Source organism: Labeo rohita, chromosome 13, assembly GCF_022985175.1.
Source record: "Labeo rohita strain BAU-BD-2019 chromosome 13, IGBB_LRoh.1.0, whole genome shotgun sequence".
Lineage (NCBI taxonomy): Eukaryota > Metazoa > Chordata > Actinopteri > Cypriniformes > Cyprinidae > Labeo > Labeo rohita.
This window is the reverse complement of record NC_066881.1, coordinates 9,503,590-9,524,846: the sequence shown is the minus strand read 5'-3', so window position 1 is coordinate 9,524,846 and position 21,257 is coordinate 9,503,590. Positions and strand designations below refer to the sequence as shown.

The following is a 21,257-nucleotide window of genomic DNA, read 5'->3' as shown; positions in this document are numbered from 1 at the left end:
CTCACATTTGCACTCACAGTCTCTCACTTTCTTTTTCACAGTCCCAGGTGTCATTACAGGTCAGCGTCCATCCTGGGTCTGTTGTCTAATTAACAAGACAAAGCCAAAAAGAACCTTGGCCAAAATGAAAACAAAAACACATAGCCCAAAAATAAATATCATCAAAAATGGAAAATGTAATACACAGCTCCAGGGGTTTAACAAAGGCCTTCTGAAGTGAATCAATGTGTTTAAAAAAACATATCCATGTTTAAACCTTTATAAACACTCTAGCTTCCGATAACTGTTGAACATGCTTTCACCGAGAGAGTGGCGTCCCATGTGGGATGCAGGTGAACGCAGAAGCACAGAGTATAGGGCAAAACAAAACACCGGTCACGAATTAGAAGTACAAAATGAGGATTTAAGGAAAAATGGCTGAGGATTTCAATATAAACCAAGAGGAGAGTGGATATAAATCAATGGTTAGTGGATGATAAATTGGGATTTTTTCTTACAGAAACGCATTAATTCACTTCAGAAGGTCTTTATAAAACCTTGTGTGGAGTAGGGGGTGTCACTACCAATTATTTTGGTAATCGAGTAATCTGATGATTATTCTGATGATTAATCAAGTAATCGGATAATTAAAATTATTTTTTTTGTAATAAAAATAGACCTAAGTGAACAATAGCCTTAAAAATGACTTAAAATACACATATAATAGCAATGAGGCAATAATAATTAGTTCAAATAAAGTATCAAAAGCAAGTAATCTCATGGTTTTATTAAACAAAACTGTTAAATACATAATGTATTATAAACATTACGCATTATAACAAATGCCTGCAGAGGGCGCCAATGCCCTGACAGTTGTTTTTACACTTTACTGGGCGATCTAATCCATGTTTAATATTGATTCAGCAATATTTAATTCAAATGTCCACTTAATCTTTAATATTTGCCAATTTATTTGCAATAGAAAAGCTACAGTCTCTGTAATTTCTTGAATATGCGGACATCAGTGAGGGTTTAAACTTTTATTTTGAAATCACAATAAACAGTTAGCATTTTGAGGAAGCTATTGATGTATTCTCCTGTGTTTGCGTAGGTTTATAAATGATTTACCTTACAAATCTGATGAAATAGTGCACATTGATTTTCCAGGTGAACGTTATAATAAACTTAAACTCACAACAAACATGCAGAGATGGAGTTTGAGACGCTCCACACATGTAAATGATAAGTTTTTTGTGTATCAGCATTTACTATGAAAGGAAATGCACGTACATAAATGTAATTTTTAAATGGGTTTAATATGTGGAATGCGCCACTTCCGGTATTTTGCTGATTACTCGTCACATTTTTTAAAATCGAATACTTGAATAGAATCGAGAAATCATTGCAGCCCTACTGTGAAGTACTTTTTATGATGGATAGATACACTTTTTTGGGCTTCAAAATCTCAACAGCCATTCACTGCCATTATAAAGCTTGGAAGAGCAGGACATTTTTTTAATATAAAACTGATTGTATTCATCTGAAAGAAGAAAGTCATATTCACCTAGGATGGCTTAAGGGTGAATAAATCATGGGGTAATTTTCATTTTTTGCTGAACTATCCCTTTAGCACAGTTGAATAAACTTAGCAGTCATACTCAAATAAACTCTTTTCACATTTCCATGTTCTCAGAAGCAAAAGTCATTATAGTTAAGTAACTTCAAATACTACAAATACAATTTTTGTGTTCCTATTTGCCCCAAAAGTCAAAGGAAAAAAAAAATGACTTTTTAAAAGTGCTTAAGTCAGAAGTAAGAACAGAAAAAGAGAAAGATGCCAAATTTGCCCTCAGCCACTGTAACAGCAGCAGCATTAGCCAGTTGTCTGTAATTCAATGCCAAGGCAGTACCATAAAGTATAGTGTTATAAATGTACATAAAACGAAAATACAAAAAGATTTCATTTAGTTTGTGAAAAGGGTCTGTATTTGACCTCTCAGCGGCATAACTGATGAATAAAAATCAAGTACTTTAGAGAACAGTGGAATAAAGTGAATTAAGTCGAAATAGGCTGAAGGCCTGTGCTGAGTGTGGTGGATGGGGCTTGCAAGCTCTAAAACCAATTATAATTTTGAAGAAACCATACCCCAGGTTTATACACTGACAGTATGTAGGCTTGACTAACAAACTCCACAGCCGCTGCTCACACTATCTCTCCTTTTTCATCCCTTCCTTTTACCCTTTATTTTCCCTTCTCCCGTGTCATCTTCTAAAATATACAGTTGCATTTCTTTTTCTAGATGAATGAGGCTTACCCAAATTAGCCACTCTGGTGCACGGCTGGGCACCATGGGATGGGTGTGCGGCTATTTAAATAATGTCTGGGCCTGCAGAGGGAAGGAGGGAGCAGACAAGCAGACTAATAACCAGATTTCAGCAACATGGCACTCTCACTCTGTCTTTCTCTCCCCCTTTCCCTCTCTCTCTCTCTGAAGAAAATTATTTCTTGGACTAAAAATACCCCTATCCCTGCCAAAAATACTTTCATCTCCAAGCACCATAGATGTTCTAATTCATTAAGAGCTCCCCCACTGAATGAACCTCAAGCGAAAGAGAGCGCGAGAACAAATAAATTAAGGATCGAGCATTAATTAAACCGAATAGCCACGCTGACGTTAACACAAAGCATGTCACATGTTTTCAGCGTGTTATTTCGAAATGTGAAGGGGCATCTATATTGCACATTTCTGGTGAACTCTCGTTTTGCCCGGGGCGCCGCTCTCATGGATCGTGTAACACTGGTTTATCAAACTGCCTAAGGAGTCTTTTACCAATGGTGTTGCAAAAATGTCATCACACTGTTTTTGTCAGGGATAATATGGCCAATTAGTGTGAGCACAGACCCGGGAAGATCAAAAGACTCGAATCGCAGGTTGTGTTTTGGATGGAGTTCATTCAGGACTGCAATATTTTATAGAAGCGAGCAGCACTCTATGGCATTTCTAGACTTGGAGTGAAACATTAATTCTTAATTGTTTACAGAGGAATTTGTTTACGTCTCTGCAAACACCACTGCAGTTGTTTGTGTGCCTTCAAACACACAGGCGGTGCATTACTGAACGAAAATGCAAATTGAAGCATAAATAACATAAATGACTGTTAAATGACTGTCAAATGGCCTTGATTAATTCAATTAACCACTAGAAACCTTTTGATCTGTTTTCACATCTTAATGAGCACCATCTCGTGTATTTTCACACTGGTAAGCGTGAGTGTCAAGTTTTACTGGGCAACATTTACTGTAGCTGGAAAGCCTTTGATTGTGTCTCATACAATGTCATAAAACAGCTATGCTTTTTGGCTTTTTTTAAGAAAGCTTGTAAAGGAATGATTAATATTCAGCCTTGAAGCTTTATATTTAAGATTGCATTGAGTCGAGCAGGACCTACGCTGTTTTCTGCGGTACTGAACATAAAGTCTGAGATACAGTATCCAACTTTCATTTCTTTTGAAACAAAGCAAGCACTATAAAAGGGTGTAAATTATTAAAGGGAGAGTCTGCATTTGAACCTCCACTGAAAACTGTGCTGACTTACTGTTTTTGAATTTTCCTCTCTCTCTCTCTTGAACCGGAACTGAGATATTTTTTCGGCATAATTAAACGGGAGGGCGGGGGTGTTATACATGCAGAGCAACATTGTCAAATAATTCTAATTGGACTATTTTTAACCCGCCGTTTCCAGTGCATACAGCTTCCTGCGTGTTTGTTGGGTGTTTATGTTAACGAAGGCCCGAGTTTAACATCAGCTATCAGCGCTTATCACCGTCATCAGTACCATGTTGTGACACCCAGATATGCAAGGGCATTCTCATCAAGAGCGAAAGCACACACAGCCATATTAATGACGGAGCTGTTTTTATAAACCAGTGTAAGGAAGAATATTGCTTTTGACCATTTTTATCAAGCCAACCATCTACTAATCTTTGGCCACTGATGCAGACTGTATGAGATACATTTTGCTTCAGTGAACACACAGACCATAGAGACCAAAACACAGGCGAGTCAAGAAAATATTTTTGGCATGCTGATTGTAGTCCAAAGCTAGCTTTATTTTTTTATATTTTTATTTTAATATATTAATTAAAGCCACTGAAACTCATGATAAATTATATAAGCAGGTGCATAGGAGAAATAAAAGCAAAAGATCTAACAAAAATTATGAATCCCACACAGTGCTAATTTTATTCATGTTTAAACAATCCCTGAGGAAGGTTGCATGACTGAAATGCTGTATTAAAATTTGTAAGCGTTGTGCATATTAAAATGTAACATATATCTGTTTGATTTACCATGAGTTCATTTTTAATCATGCATTAGAGCTTTTGATTTTTAATCACAGCCAAATAAAGCACCTTCTTTTGCTGTGTTGCTTCTGCATACTTCATGATTTCTCACTGCTAACAGCACATAACAAACAGCATTAATAAAATACTAATAAACAACATGTACTTGTTCTACATTGCCAAAGTTAAAGTGTATAGATAGATAGATCAGTGGATAGATATCTTTTTTTAAACATTATATTTTCTTTTGTAAATTATGAAACTATAAAAACGTGTCCCACATTTTCCTGTCACTACCGAAACAGTGTATGGGTTAAGTCCATTGGCTAAGGCCGAGTTTAACTACACATCTACATTTATGATCAGGAAATATTCATGTCACTCTCTGTCATAGCTACATGCTGAGTAGACAGGCCCATCATTTTGAGGTAAATGTGTTCAAAAGTCTGAAAAATTTGTGATCTGTGTAAGTTTAAGGAACGTCACTACCAAACACCTTTTTTCTGTAATTAAACACTTTTTTTGGGTGTTATTCTATAAAATCTAGTTTTTATATGTGTAATACTGTTCAGAACTGTGTTAGCTAACCATGTGCTGATTAGCATCTTCGAGCTAGGTTCAAAAGTATCTAAAACTGCCACTATCGAAACAGTCACGACCGAAACATTTGGTGAAGTTTTGGTAGTGACCATTGTTTTTGGGGTGTTAAATCCATAAAATTTAGTTTTTATGTGTGTACAACTGTTCAGAACTTTAGCTAACCATGTGCTGCCCTGGTGATAAAAACAGCATATGCTGGTAGGTATGTTTTGATGCTGGTTTAAGCTGGTCCTTTGCTGGTTTATGCTGGTCCTTTGCTGGTTTAAGATGGTCCTTTGCTGGTTTAAAATGGTCCTTTGCTGGTTTATGCTGGTCCTTTGCTGGTTTAAGCTGGTCCTTCGCTGGTTTATGCTGGTCCTTTGCTGGTTTAAGATGGTCCTTTGCTGGTTTAAGCTGGTCCTTTGCTGGTTTATGCTGGTCCTTTGCTGGTTTATGCTGGTCCTTTGCTGGTTTAAGATGGTCCTTTGCTGGTTTAAGCTGGTCCTTCGCTGGTTTATGCTGGTCCTTTGCTGGTTTAAGATGGTCCTTTGCTGGTTTAAGCTGGTCCTTTGCTGGTTTATGCTGGTCCTTTGCTGGTTTATGCTGGTCCTTTGCTGGTTTAAGATGGTCCTTTGCTGGTTTATGCTGGTCCTTGACCAGCAACATGACCAGCATAAACCAGCAAAGGACCAGCTTAAACCAGCATCAAAACATACCTAACCAGCATCCCAGCATCAAAACATACCTACCAGCATATGCTGTTTTTTTTTTTTACCAGGGTGATTAGCATCTTCAAGCTAGGTTCAAAATTATCTAAAATTGCCACTACCGAAACAGTCACGACTGAAACATTTGGTGAAGTTTCGGTAGTGACATCATTGTTTTTTGGTGTTATTATATAAAATTTAGTTTTTATATGTGTAATACTGTTCAGAACTGTTCAAAACCACAACAAATTCCTTGTGTGTTTGCGCACACCTGGCGAATGAAGCTAATTCTGATTCTGATTCTGAACTGTGTTAGCTAACCATGTGCTGATTAGCATCTTCAAGCTAGGCTCAAAAATATCTAAAATTGTCACTTCCGTAACATGTCATCATTGTTTCAACATATAATCCTCTATTTGTGGGAAATAAACAAAATTGTAGAACACTTATGCACACTTTTAGTATTTTAGTATGTTTTAATAGTGTTTTAGAATGTGGGTTAAAATTCTGTAATGTGTCGCTACCAAAACTGTCACTACTGAAAATGTGCAGTCACAACCGAAACATGGGATGTTTTGTCAAAAATAAAGTATACTTAATTATAAACCAAGATGTTATGATAGTGTTTTAATGAATCCTTAACTTTGAAATCAGCATGATCTTTTTAATCATTCTTTTTTTTTTTTGCCTTGGATTCAAAATACAACAAATCTCATAAATTACACTTGATATACTGTTAAAATTGTAATTGTTACTGATCTACCTGTGAAAACTTTAATAAAAAAGGAAAATACATATATATTTACAAGGAAGATGTAAGCAAAATCTTAATAGGTCAATATAACCCTTTATATTAAATTATATATTACTGTGTTTCGGAAGTGACAAATTTGGGAAGAGGACAAATATTCCAAAACTCCAAATATTCCAAAAACAATTCCAAAAATTTAAAAAAATGCTATATGAGACTTACCTGCACAATTACTAAAATTGTGTACCTTGGATATCATTCAATTTGCACACATACTAAATTTGTGGAAAAAGAGACATCTTCCAACTCTGACTTTGCACCAGTTCTGCAGAATAACCTAGTAATGATGTTTGACTTTCTTTAACAACCACCATCACAGCGTCAACCAACGTCATAGCTCAAATTGTCTGATCTAGGTCTCCATCTAGTGATCCTTACATGATATTGCGGTTAGTTATTTTACATACCTCCTATATGCAATAGCACTGAAATCTACTAATTTCTACTAATCATCATTCCTTCTACTAATTCACATTTTAATGTTTAAATTAGATTAAAAACTAAAACTCCCTGTAATTCTACACAATAATGAGTTTTAGCGTCGCTTGGAGTCCCAGCGTCAATTTACAGACACATGCCAGTAATTTGACCTCCTGCTGACTGCAGTGACACAGGAGGCAATCTAATGACAAACTAATGACACAGTCTCCTGGCAACAACGGACGCTGATGAATACACCTGTGGCTTCCATCTGCATAATCTCAAATTCCCCAACACATCTAGAAGAGGGATGCAGAGTTTGTGGACATATATTCTATTTATTGGTTAATTGTTTGCTTTTATAAATCATTAATGGAGGAACCATATCGTGTAAGACTTCTCAAGGCGCCCTGTGAGAGTTCAGAAGAAGTGAGCAGGTGGCTGTGCAGACGTATGAATCTGCCCTGTGGGAAGGGTCCAAAGGGAAGGTATGACTTTGAAAGCATGGTTGAGACAGACAGACGTGCGTTCTCCAAATTCAATCGTGGAGCCCTGCCGCCTGATGAAAGAGCTCCTCTGGCACCGCTGCGTGGGGATGCGTCTCTAATAGATCCGTGCTCCGGTCAACTGAGTGTAGGGTCACAGGTGCACCTGGAGGCAAAGAGCAGAACCCCATTCATCAATACGGTTTACACTGTGTCCAATCTGTGGGTTCCGGCAGGAGTGCGAGACAGGCCTCAGACTCCTCCAACCAGACCTTCGGCTCTGATATATGACATGTCTGAGCACAGGAGGTGGAACTCCAGGATGCAATCAGAGGCAGCACTGAAGGCAAACCTCAGTGGTAAATGCAATCTTTTTTTGTTCTACAACTTTTTTTTTGTTCTGACTGCAGCAGTGTGTAACAAAAAGCAATTTAACAGTATTAGACTCTTACATATTTATTAACAAATTTCATCTACTTTGTTATCAGGTTGGACAAGTGCACAAAGTATTAAACACCCCTCTCAGGACAACCATGAAATGAATGCGGTCAGTCATAGATATGCTCAATTATTCATCCCTGCTACTGTAATAATACTCCTGTATGCTGTTTGTTTGAAGCTTTAGCGCTTTTACAGCACTATACATTAAGTATTTATATGAAATGAGCTTTAAATCACTCATAAATAAGCATTCTGTCATTATTTACTCATGCTGCTCTAAACCCATATGACTTTTCTGTCTTCCTTGAAACATAAAAGGAGAAAAGTAGAAGAATTGCACTGGTCGCTTTTGTGCGCAGGTACTTTGAATGTGGATGGAGCTTTTAATCTTCAAAAATAAAAGCACTGCAAAGGTATTAAAGTTGTTTCTATATTCTAAGAATCTGAAGAATTCTGACCTCTACTAGGTAAATCTATGAGAGAAGTAGCTATGCTCGATTTGATCTGCTATTCTGAAAATGGAATCTTAAAAATTTGTTAATGAATTGAACTGATCTGTCTCTGAAGTTTAACTTAGTGACCTGATGACCCTGTTTACATGAAGATTATTTAACAATAGAGGGTTTGCGCTTATGTCACGGTTTGGTCATGTGTGGCCATACTGGCGATACTCGGATGTAAACAACAGCATGATTACTGAATACATTGTTCTGCTAATCTATGCTGTCTGAACCACAGAAAAAAAAACGTGTGGAAGCTGCTAAATCATACAGAGAAAGACTTAGTAAGCAGGGTGCACTATTTTGGCAAGCTTAAATTAATAGGTGGTAAAGATACATACGAGCAGTGTTAAGGTATTAGCCTAATTTTTTCATCTACCTGACCGGAAATGACCAGAACAAACACGAATGTTGTCAAGATTCTTGCCCTGGAAATCCTGGTACAGTTCGGCCAATCACAAACGCCTTTTGTTCCTCAGTTTTTTGCACTCTTCTCCTTGATTTGTTATAACTTTTGGCAGTCTCCAAATGTTAGTACTCCAAATGATTTTCCAGGTCTGACTGATTAGTACAGGCCAAAACATGACAATAATTGACCATTTTCAGCAGCAATAATCAGCTAAATATGCGAGTTTCGTTCGGTTCAGTGGCACTGTTTACATTCTTTGCCGCCAATACAGTGCCCTCCACTAATATTGGCACCCTTGGTAAATATGAGCAAAGATGGCTATTAAAATAAATCTGCTTTGTTTATCTTTATGATCTTACATTCAAAAAAATCACAAAATGCTAACCTTTCATTGAAGTAAAACAATTAAAAGTGGGGGGGAACTTACGTTATGAAATAAATGTTTTTCTCATATGCATGTTGGGCACAATTATTGGCACCCTAAGAAATTATAATGAGTAAAATATCTCTGAAGTATATTCCCATTCATATTTGCATTTATTTAGCACACTAGAATGACTAGGAGTATGATATTGTCCAGCAATAACTTCCTGTTTCACAGGATTATAAATATGAGGAGCACAAAGGCCAAATTTCCTTAATCATCCATCACAAGGAATAAAACCAAATAATATAGTTCTGATGTGCAGAACAAGATTGTTGAGCTTCACAAAATAGAAAGTGGCTGTAAGAATAGAGCTAAAGCATTGAAAATCCCAATTTCCATCATTAGGACAATAATTAAGAATTCCAATCAACTAAAGATGTTACAAATCTGCATGGAAAAGGATGTGTGTCTGTATCGTCCTAATGCATGGTGAGGAGGAGAGTTTAAGTGTCCAAAGGATCCAAAGGCCAAAGTGTCCAAGGATCACAGTAGGAGAGTTGCAGAGATTAGTTGAGTCTTGACTAAAGACTAAAAAAAAAAAAAAAAAAATCAAACAGCCCCTACGTCACCACATGTTGTTCAGGAGGGTTTTAAGAAAAATCCTCCTTGCTCATTCAAAAACAAACTCCAGCATATTCAGTTGTCAGACACAACTTGAATTTCAAATGGGAATGGCTTCTGTGGTCAGATGAAACTAAAAAAAGAGCTTTCTGGCAGCAAACACTCAAGATAGGTTTGGTACAAAAAGTACCCCATGCCCACGGTTAAATATACTGCTGGATCTTTAATGTTGTGGGCTTATTTTCCTGCCAGAGGTCCTGGACATCTTGTTCAGATACATGGCATCATGGATTCTAGCAAATACCAACAGATAAAAAATGTAAACCTGACTGCATCTGTTAGAAGTTCTATAATGAGCTGTGGTTGGATCTTCCATCAGGACAGTGATCCAAATCAAACATCAAAATCAACACAAAAATGTGTCACTGAGCATAAAATGAAGCTTCTGCCATGGCCGTCCCAGTTGCCTGACCTGAACCCTATAGAAAATGCGTGAGGTGAACTGAAGAGAAGAAGCACCAGCATGGAGCTGGGAAACTAAAGGATCTGAAGAGTTTCTGTATGAAGGAATGGTCTCTGATCTCTTGTCAGGTGTTCTCCAAACTCTTCAGGCATTAAAGAAGACAACACAGAGCTGCCATCCTGAATAAAGGACGTTGCAATAATTGGGTGCCAATAATTGTGGTCAACATGAACTACAGAAAAACATTTATTTCATAAAGAGATTTTCCCCCTGCTTTCCATGGTTTTACTTAAATGATAGGTTAGAATAAAAGATTAAAAGGATAAACAATGCAGATTTATTCTTACAGCCACCTTTGCTCATATTTACCAAGGGTGCCAATATTAGTGGAGGGCACTATATGTCCAATTGATGACGCGTTGTGAAAACCTTCTAATTAATCTGAAGTTTTGAACATTCAAAGAATGTTGAATAGGTTTCTCCCACAGAACTACTTTAATGTGACTGCGTGGACACATAAGTGGCACTCTTATTTGAATGAAAACTACACGTGCATGCAGTTGGTGTCGCTTTCAAAGTGTAAAATACCTGTACTAGTATAAATACGGAACAAAACTCATCTTTAAATACTGGACGATCACAAAACTTACGGGACGTTTGGTAGACTGGTTCTCAAAACGCCACTGCAGCAGCTCTAAACTTACAGCTTACTGGACAAGATTATCAGTGAAAACTTAGCCTACTTAAAAGAATAGTTCACCCAAAAATCAAAATTCTGTCATTACCCTGGTGAAAAAAAACAGCATATGCTGGTAGGTATGTTTTGATGCTGGTTTAAGCTGGTCCTTTGCTGGTCAAGGACCAGCATAAACCAGCCAAGGACCAGCATAAACCAGCAAAGGACCAGCTTAAACCAGCATCAAAACATACCTAACCAGCATCCCAGCATATGCTGGTTTTTTCACCAGGGTAATTACTCACCATCATGTCGTTCCAAATCCGTAAGACCTTCGTTCATCTTCGGAACACAATTTTTATTTGATAAAATCTGAGAGCTTTCTGACCCTGCATACACAGCAGTGCAACTGAAACGTTTTATGGCCGGCTGTAAAGTTGTAAGGACATTATTAAAAATAGTCCATGCGACATCAGTGGTTCAACTGTAATGTTATGAAGCTACGAGAATACTTCTTGTGACCACAGAAAACAAAAATTATGACTTTATTCAACAATTTCTTCTCTTCCGTGTCAGTCTTCGACATGCGTTCACATAGGGCTGCACGATAAATCGTAATGAAATAATGATTAGGCAGAAGCTGTGATTGTCATGCATATCTTTCAGTGAAGCATGGTTCTGTGATCAGCAGTAAATCTTTATCCATAGGCCATAGGCGCGGAAACGCCAAATACACACAAAGAAGACACACATGAAATCACGATCGCTGCAACTGAATAAACAAAAGTTTTAACTGTATTCATTGATTCAGTGTGACTAATAAACACCTAATAAACACACCACTACGACAATATATGGTTTATCTGAGGTCTTATTATTATAATTTTCATTATAATAAATTATATTTATAATACAATGCCTTTATCACTGCTTAGAATACTATGAAATATGTTGTGTGCCTTATTCTGTGTAAGAAGCCACATCATCTCACAGAAGGATTTATTTCAAACACTCAACTGACATTATGAAGTGAGTTTGGAGTAAAAACATGTTATTAAATGTGGTATCTTCACATGCTTTCAGATGTACTACCTACACAGAGCCGTAGTAGTTTACTGAGAAGCTACGCAAACAGCTGTCATTATCGCGAAAAATTTATTTCGATTTCATAATCACACAATAGTATCGTCTACGAGATTTACTGCTGATTACAGAACCGGCTTTATTGACAAAATGCGCTTGGAAATTGTGTTCGATTAATCGTGCAGCCTTACGTTCACAAGAAAACCATGATGCATATGTGTGCATTCCTCCGTTTGAAAATAAGGTGCAGTGTATGTGGGTTCTACGTCAGAATGCTGGCTTCTGCTTCAGCAGCACCACACGCATGCGTGGTATTGTTGTGAACATGGTCAAAGACTGAGTCGGAAGAGAAGAAATTGTTAAATAAAGTCATTATTTTTGTTGTCTTTGCACACAAAAAGTATTCTCGTAGCTTCATAATATAACGGTTAAAGCACTGATGTCACATGGACTATTTTAACAATGTCCTTACTACCTAATTTATGACAAAATTTTCATTTTTGGATGAACTATCCCCCTTATGGCTTCATCTGGAATAAAGTGCATACATGAGTCATCACCTGTTTCTATGAGAGCTTACTTTTTATGGTGCTTTTGTATCTGTTTTTAAACATAAAGGATCCAGTCAGCATTCATTGTCACAAGAGCTAAAACTAGTACATTCTTCAAAATTTCCCCTTTTGTGTTCTTTGGAAGAAAGGATTGAAAAAGAACAAACTAAACATATATTTCCCTATTTTGTAACCATTTTAGACTATGGAACATTTGCTAAAATATTGCCATCTTCCCACTGTGTGTTTGTACTATCCCATTATAGGGTGCAGAACCATCTGTTCTTTCTGATAGCGCAGCAACAGCAGCTCGACAATACATCTACACCTCTGCAGCCCAAAGGTCCGATTAGTTTCTTTAAAAGCTCTCTTAACAGCACAACCACCATATTTTACTTTCCAAGACTCTTTCACCTTGACCAACTGGTACTTTTCAAAAGATTTCTGTACCATTTGTCTCTTTATACATTTGACAGGCACTTTTATCCAAAATTTACAGTGCATTCAAGGTTTACTAAAGGGTATACATTTTGTCAGTTTATGTGTTCCCCGGGAATAAAACCCTTGACCTTGTCATTGTTAGAGCCATAGTAACACAAGCTGGTGCAATGGCAATTTTAACTGAAATCAATATTTTATGTCTGTGTATTTATTGATTTGTTAAATAACCAAAAGTTTGTAGAGTATTTATATCCCTTATACATGTGATTGTGTAAATATGCTCTGCTATAGAGCTTATGAAGATGTAGACTGGGACTCAAAGTTACCTCCTCGCCACAAACCACCCACAACTACTCTGGAGAAAATGTCTGACCCTGTGAGTCAGCGTTTTGTGTTGAAGCGATACCACAGCAGACCTGAGCTATGGCAGGTGAGTCTGCTGCATGAATGATCTAAGATATTAAAGGAAAAAATTAAAGTTTGCTGACAATTTAGTCACCCTCAGGCTATCCTGATGTCGATGATTTTTTTTCTTTATGGGAAAGGATTTGGAGAAATTTAGCATTACATCACTTGCTCATCAATGGATCCTCTGCAGTGAATGGGTGCCGTCAGAATAAGAGTCCAAACAGCTGATATAAACATCACAAATATCCACAAGTAATCCACACGACTCCAGCCCATTAATTAACGTCTTATGAAGACGTCTTGTCTGAATCATGAAAGAAATATAAGCGAAAACAGTTCTTAACAAATATTCTTTTCTCTTCACAAGATGTTATTTTAAAGGATTGGAGTCGTATGGATTACTTATGGATTATTGTGATGTTTTTATCAGCTGTTTGGACTCTCATTCTGATGGCAGAGGACCCATTGGTGAAGTGATGCAATGTTAAATTTCTTCAAATCTGTTGCTATGAAGAAACAAACTCATTTACATTTTGGATGGTCAAAATGTTTGGATGGAGTGAGTGAGTGAAATTTCAGCATTTTTGTATGAACATATTTCCCTATAATGAGAATTCCTTGTTTTTTAGGCCATTGGATCCCATTGGAACAAACATCAGTTGTGTGCCACATTTAATGCAAGAAAACCCATCAGCTTGTATGTGATTCAAATAACCTTTCATTTTTTTAATTTTAAATTAAAAATTTAAAGAATCTTAGCTTTTACTGTATATTTACAGATTTAAAAATTGTGTTGTTTCTGATTGTTTTGACATAACAGCACCAGTCCATGTCCAAAATCAGGCCATATACCTTTATACTGGTAAGCAAATTAATGAACATTCCTAAATACACATATATATGTTATAAATTACTTAAATCAAATCAGTTGCATACGTTCCAGTGTGTTGTTCCTTACAGTCATTTTTCAGTACGTTCATTAAGGCTTTGAATGATATTTGTGATCTCGCTGTACTGTACAGTGGTACGGTGGGCTCTAAACACATGGATAGTGTGGACGTCCCAGGAGAGGAATTCATCCCTCTGACTGTTCTACGGACCACAATACCTCCACCCACCCCTGCCAGCTAGTATGACCCTGATCTGTGTATCTGTATATACATCATAACTATTCTACAGAACTCTTTATAAGGAAAGTTTTGTTTTCTCTGTAGCCGAACTACTATACCTGGTTACACTGGAAAAGCCCGGTTTGACAGACCACAGACCTCAGGTGTCAGTCTGCCCTCTTTAACAGATGCTCCACAAACAGCAGGGTAAGTCATTACAACAGTTCAGATTAAGATATTTGGCTGTTTTGCTATGGACTGAGACACTGTGATCGACTCCAGCATCTCTTTGACCTTACATAAGACAAGTGATTTTGGAAATGAATGGATATATATATATCTTAACAATCACTGTTACCAATTTATTAATTAAAAAAAAATACTTTAGTATATCAGAACCTAATGACAATTATAATGACAAAACAATTATAATCATGGAAAAAAATAGGTCAATAGGTCAATAGTAAAATGCTTGTGATATGGCAATTGGGGAATTCGAAAGAGAAATGTGCTTATTTTGCAAGTAATTATTGTCACAATAAGAAAAAAGCTGACATTTCCATTTGTTGACATGACATTGTTCGATTCAGATGGTAAATATCATATATTATGCTGAGTGTCCATCTTAGAGATAATCACCATGTTTAGAATGAAACCATCATATTTAAAAACATATTAATCATATCATACAATAAAATATCATTTGTTGTTACTACTGTAAATCTATATTAAATTATTATGGGATCTCCTCGATGCTTTCAGAATCTTTACATTTTATAATAATTTTGTTAACTTATTTTAATGACAGCATATTTATTGAACAAAAAATAATTATTTTATTTATCAAAATAAGCAGAAAACATTACAAACTTTGCTTAAGTGATTGTTTTGAACAAGTATTAACTTGGACATTATTTAAACAAATAAACATTATTTTAGCTAAAGTATTTGTATCAATACTGAACAAAATAAACGACTTGTATGATTTATTTTCACACAAAATCTGTTGCTCTATAAATATTCAATACAAACATTTGTATCTGCAATCATACACTTCTGGGCACAGTAAAAAGAATACATTTTCTTAGGGAGTGTATTATTGCTAACGTTACACCTCACTGTAAGACCACTTTGTCTCAGTAGGTGGCAGCAGTGCTTTGTATTTAGAAAGTCCTTCTGTAAGTTAACTTTTTGTGGTCAACACCACAGAACTACACAAATTCCCTGAAATAAGTTACTTAGTTTTATAACATATACTAGAATATACTGTATAATCCACAAATGGAAAATGGCCATAGAACACTAAACACTAAATTAAATACTCATCCAACAATCCAGTAGATGCAAATATGAGGTGCATAGATCAAAAAATGTAATTATTTAGTGTGTGTGTATATATTTAGAGAGAGAGAGAGAGAGAGAGAGAGCATAGTATAGTATGTATTATACAGTATATTAATATAAAAATGAAGGAGATCCGCACTCATCCTAATTCAGCCAAAAAGGCTTATTGCATTTATTGCTCAGAGGTCACAAAAATATGTGCAAAAAAGTGCAAAATGTGCAAAAGTGCAGAACATTTTCAGGTAACGTTTCCGCAAACGTTATGCACTTTTGCACATTTTGCACTTATTGCAATAAATGAATTTGGATGAGTCAGATCTCTTTCATTTTTATATTAATATACCGTATAATACATACTATACTATGCTCTCTCTCTCTCTATAAATATATACACACACACACTAAAAACATAATGTTGATCATATAATGATCTAATGCATACATTTGTGCCGGGGTTTTTTTTTTTTTTTTATAGTGCAGTAGTAAACATGCCCCGCCTGTAGCAGTAAACACATCATAGGATCACTCTGAAGAGGCGTTTCCCACAACCATTGCATTAATTTATCTTCTGATCTCTTTCTTCGTTTCTGCCTTAGTATGTGCAATGTCAAACTTATTTTTTTCAAGCTCCCGCATGTTCCCCTTCTGTCAGTGTCTGCCCTAGATTTACTGCTCTTCAGCACTCTGCAGCATGTGGCTCTGGCTGGAGGTGTGTGAACTGTGTCTTACAGCATCACATAGTAGACCCCAACATGACGTGTATGGTTGAACAAAGTTTCGGTCATCTTTTTAAAGCAGATAGAATGAATATAGAACAGAAAGTGGAAGAATGTACTTCAAATCTCCATTTTTGAAGTTAAAATCATAAGGCATTGATATTTTCTGTGGGTTTCTGAAGAGTCAAAATCAGACAGACACTACCGGGAACAAAACCAGCCTAGCAGCGCTCTTCCACCATCCGCCTGCAACGGCAAAACGTCCTCGGCTTTCAGAATGAGTAGGAATGAGGCATCTGCAGCTTGAGTAAAGAGGAAGAAGGAGGAGGAGGTGTTTGAGAGAAGCACTGGAGGAAAACCAAACTCCTCACCCAGGGACGGGGTGGTTTTTTTGAAAACGTGTTTCCTAGCTGGGCCCCAGAAGAGCTGGTTTACCGTCTTTTTGGAGCAGACCTCTCCAGATGGCCCTATCCAAAGCTGAGCTGCTCTTGTTGCCGGTGGTAATCGTGGTTTTTACTCAACCCAGATCCATTTTCCTGGAGTCACCGGTGCTCTGAAATCTGTTTCCTTTGCCGATAAAACAGGCCTCCCATCTCTTTTCCTTACAGCAGAAAGTCAGCACCTTTACAACTTCCTCTAACTCTCTCCTCCTTATTTGGTGATAACTCAAATGTCTCCAAACTGTTTTCATTCCTCCGCAGTTTCAGCAACACTCAATCACTTGAGACTGTCGTAAGACGCAGACTCTGACATTGTTTGCTTTATGGAAAATCAGACACACATGAATGAAACTCCCTTTTTAAAGAATTAATAGACACAGTAGTTGACACATAATGAGTCTACAGACTTTTTCCATGAACATCAAGATTTTAGGTTAAAATGTATTTGCATATATTTGCATAAGGAAAAGTGTATATTTTAGGTCATGTGACTGTTTGCCAGTTCTTTTAGATTATTCACAATCTTCAGTTCATTATAAATAAAATTGTACTGACTCCAAGCTTTTGAATGGTATAGTGTATAATGTTATAATAGCTTTTTATTTCAGATAAATGCTGATCTTTAGATCTTTCTATTCATCAAAGAATTCTGAAAAAATGTATTCAACTGTTTTAAATATTGATAATAATAATAATCAGAAATATTTCTTGAATGTTTACTGAAGGATCATGTGACACTGGAGACTAGACTAATGATGCTGAAAATTCAGCTTTGCATTACAGGAATAAATTACATTTTAAAATATATTCAAATAGAAAACAGTTATTTTAAATAGTAGAAATATTTTACAATATTACTGCTTTTGCTGTACTTTGGATCAAATAAATGCAGGCTTGGTGAACAGAAGAGAATTCTTTAAAAAAACATAAACAATCTTACTGTTCAAAAACTTTTTTGCCTGGTAGTGTGTGCATAAGGTACAACGGGGCTAAAGGCACCCTCTAAGAAAAAAATGTGCTTTTCACTGTGCCCGAAGAATATGATTGCAGAAAAATACATACGTTTGTGTTGAACATTTATGGAGCAACACATTTTGTGTGAAAATAAATCATACAAGTTGTTTATTTTGTTAAAACATTTCATAAATGTATGAGATGGCAAGGGGGGCCTTTTACCCCACACACAGGGTTAAAGGCCCACCAGCATGGGGTAAAAAGCACACAGTATTGATACAAATACTTTAACTAAAATAATGTTTTTTTTTAATAATGTTTAAGTTAATACTTGTTCAAAACAATCACTCTAGCAAAGTCTGTACTATTTTCTACTTATTTTGATAAATAAAATAATTATTTTTTGTTCAATAAATATACTGTCACTAACATATGTTAATATAAAACATATATTTTAAAATACAGAAACAGAATCATTTCAAAATGTAAAGATTCTGAAAGCATTGAGGAGATCCCATAAGAGTTTTATATAGATTTACAGTAGTAACAACAAATTATATTTTATTATATAATTAACATCATGTTTTTAAATATGATGGTTTCATTCTAAACATGGTGATTATCTCTAAGATGGACACCCAACATGATATATGATATTCACCATCTGAATCTAACAATGTCATGTCAACAAATGGAAAAGTCAGCCTTCTATTAATTATCATGTTATTATTGTGCCTTTTAGCCCCAACAGCAGGGGTGCTTTTTACCCCGAATACCATACTTTTACATATTCTTTTGGTATTTGGTATCTTTAGCCCCGTCGTACCCTATATGTATATATATTAGTTGTTTTATAAGTTATTTAAATGCATATTTCCTTTACGTAAAAAAACCCTTAGAATTAAAAAAAAAAAAGCACAAACATTAGTTTTTTCTGGTAAAATTTGAGTATTATTTTTTATATAAAGTTGTTACAGTCATTTTTACGGTTATGTTTTGGATATAAAGGCTTAGTAAGTAATTTAGTTTAGTTAAGTTAGTAAAAACATGTTAACATGCATATTGATTATGTCTTGTGGCTTTTTGACTAAAACTGAGTATTTTAACATTTTCAGATTCAAATGTTGCATTTTGTGGTAGTCAACAATTTTTGCTGGTAATCAGGATTATGCCACAAGTGCTGTTGACGGAATCCAGAATGTTCCTTTAATTTTTACATTCCTTGTTTGACCAATGGTTCCATTTCCAGAAACCATCCTGGTACCCAGAGCACCCCAGACTACGGACACAAGGCTCCTCTATCAGGAATGATCACTACTGTCCCACCGGGAAACCCTTACCTTCATCCCAAAGCCCCGGTACTTTCCATGAAATAACTCTAAAAGTGCGGCATGTTCCTTAAAGAGAAAAATAAATGATGAAGAAGTGTGGGAAATGAAAGTCTCCCTTTTCACGAAATCCAATCTGTGTTTGTGAATAGATCTATAATGATGCAATGTCAATGACTGATTCTCTGAGCTCTGAATAATGAGATGCTTTATTAGCATAATTTCCCTTGATTTAGATGAGTGCTTCTGAAAATGTGGAGGTTAAGCCATTGTCTTAAACGTTCGCTGTGGGTGTGTGTGGGCTTACGTATTTGACTATATGTGTGTCCATGCGGATAAATGAGTGAATCATTTTACTCACAGATCCTCTTTTGCATGCCTTTATTACTTTGGTTCATCCAAACAGCACTTACAAACTGCTTGTGGAACTCACATTGTGGTTGTGCAGCAATAGCAATGCAAATAAAACTTTGCCTGTTATCTTAAAAGAAAACAAAAGACATGCGTTTCTGAAATGCTCTAGATTTGCACCCCAAGAACTGTGGTTTGGAGAATAAAAGAAAGAATACCAGTGCAGCTTCACCTGCTTACAGGAAATAGGAACATGCTGGTTTCCTGTTTCCCCCTTTGTCGTCTTTTCGCTTCTGTGTTGAAAACAGTCCGCTCTGGAAGCAGCTCAGTCGAATCCACCAATTAGAGAAAACACCTAGAAAACACCAACTAGAAAAATCAACTTACAACTGAAAAAGTGCTCAAATTAATTTACAGAAATGCTCAACAGCGCTCAATTTATAATCCTCACGTTAAACGCATGGAGTTGAGGAAATGAGATGTTATACTTAGTTATGCTTTGCATTAAGCTTTCTGTTTTCAGTTAGTTTGACAGCTGAGCCATGGTGGGAATAAAACCCACTCTGTGGTATTTCCAGAGATGGAGATGTGGTTAACTGATAACTAACGTCCATCTTGAGGTCAGTGAAAGGGATCAGACTAGTCTGCTGTTTCAGGCTGTGACGTGCTTTCTCAAAGGTGACCTTCAGCCCATCACTATGAGCCCATGTAAGACAATGAGATGAGACAGACTCAACACAACAGATGTAAGTTGCCGAAACAGTCTCTTGTGCTACTGAGATATTCCTAATTATCTTTTCATAGTAACATCTTCAAAAAGGCACATGTAATGTCTGAGGATTTTAGGGGTCACCTCATCTGTGAATTTGATTTAGAGCTATTCCTGCTGTTCAGCAGTAAAGCAGTGTGACGTGGAGCATAAAAGTTAACAGTTTTTGCAGTCCATTGTCTACTGAAGCATAGTTAACACAGAAGTTACAAACCCATGTAGCCCGCTTGAACCTGTTGCGAAATCTGCATTAGAAAATCATCACCCACACACAAAGGTTTGAATCATGTGGATTCCTATTAAAATGACTGAATTTCACATGAAAATTCACTGAAAAATATGTGAAAAGGATCTAAAAGTATTTAAAAAGTTCAAATGACTTTGAATCATGAAATCTATAGCTGTGGTTTCATTTAAGCCATCGTATCCATCAGGTGTTTATTTGTTGTGGTATTGATTTAGCATTTATACAGAAGTACCAGAGTCAGAATAGTATCGAAGCCCATTTCTGCCACAGAATAAAGAAAAAGATAATTGTAACTTTTACCTCAGACTTCTATATTCATATCTTGCAACTCGGAGAAAAATAACAGAATTGTCAGATATAAACTTTCTAAATTGTCAAAAAGAAAAAAGTCTGCATTGTGATAAGGCGTTGCAGTTACTTTTTTTATTGTTGATTCTTGGGTGGTAACGGGCTTCCGTTGAATAGAGTCACAAGAAATGTGTATTTGAAAACTAAAGTTCATTTTAATTTCCTGTTGACTTTTTGATAACCCATGGTAACTCAACATAATTGGAAAAGAAATGACTGTAGTGACATTTCTGCACGTATTTCCTTTCATGAAATGTTCAAAGTGAAATGTGTTCAGTTTTTTCTGAAACAGGTGAACATGAATCTGGCAAGACTTTATTACATTTGTTTTCATAGGCAGCGTTGGGGCATTACAAGTAATGCAAA

General features: G+C 36.2%; 1 protein-coding gene across 1 annotated transcript; it reads left to right on the top strand.

The window, feature by feature from the left end:
* The first annotated feature begins 413 nt into the window (after positions 1–413).
* On the top strand, positions 414–19,224 carry LOC127175163 (spermatogenesis-associated protein 48). Its single transcript, XM_051126076.1, has 10 exons — positions 414–464; positions 7,144–7,684; positions 7,814–7,872; positions 12,703–12,779; positions 13,169–13,307; positions 13,915–13,982; positions 14,106–14,147; positions 14,308–14,415; positions 14,500–14,601; positions 19,098–19,224. Exons 1-10 carry the CDS (start codon positions 414–416, stop codon positions 19,222–19,224), a joined length of 1,314 nt encoding a protein of 437 aa, XP_050982033.1.
* The last annotated feature ends 2,033 nt before the right edge of the window (positions 19,225–21,257 follow it).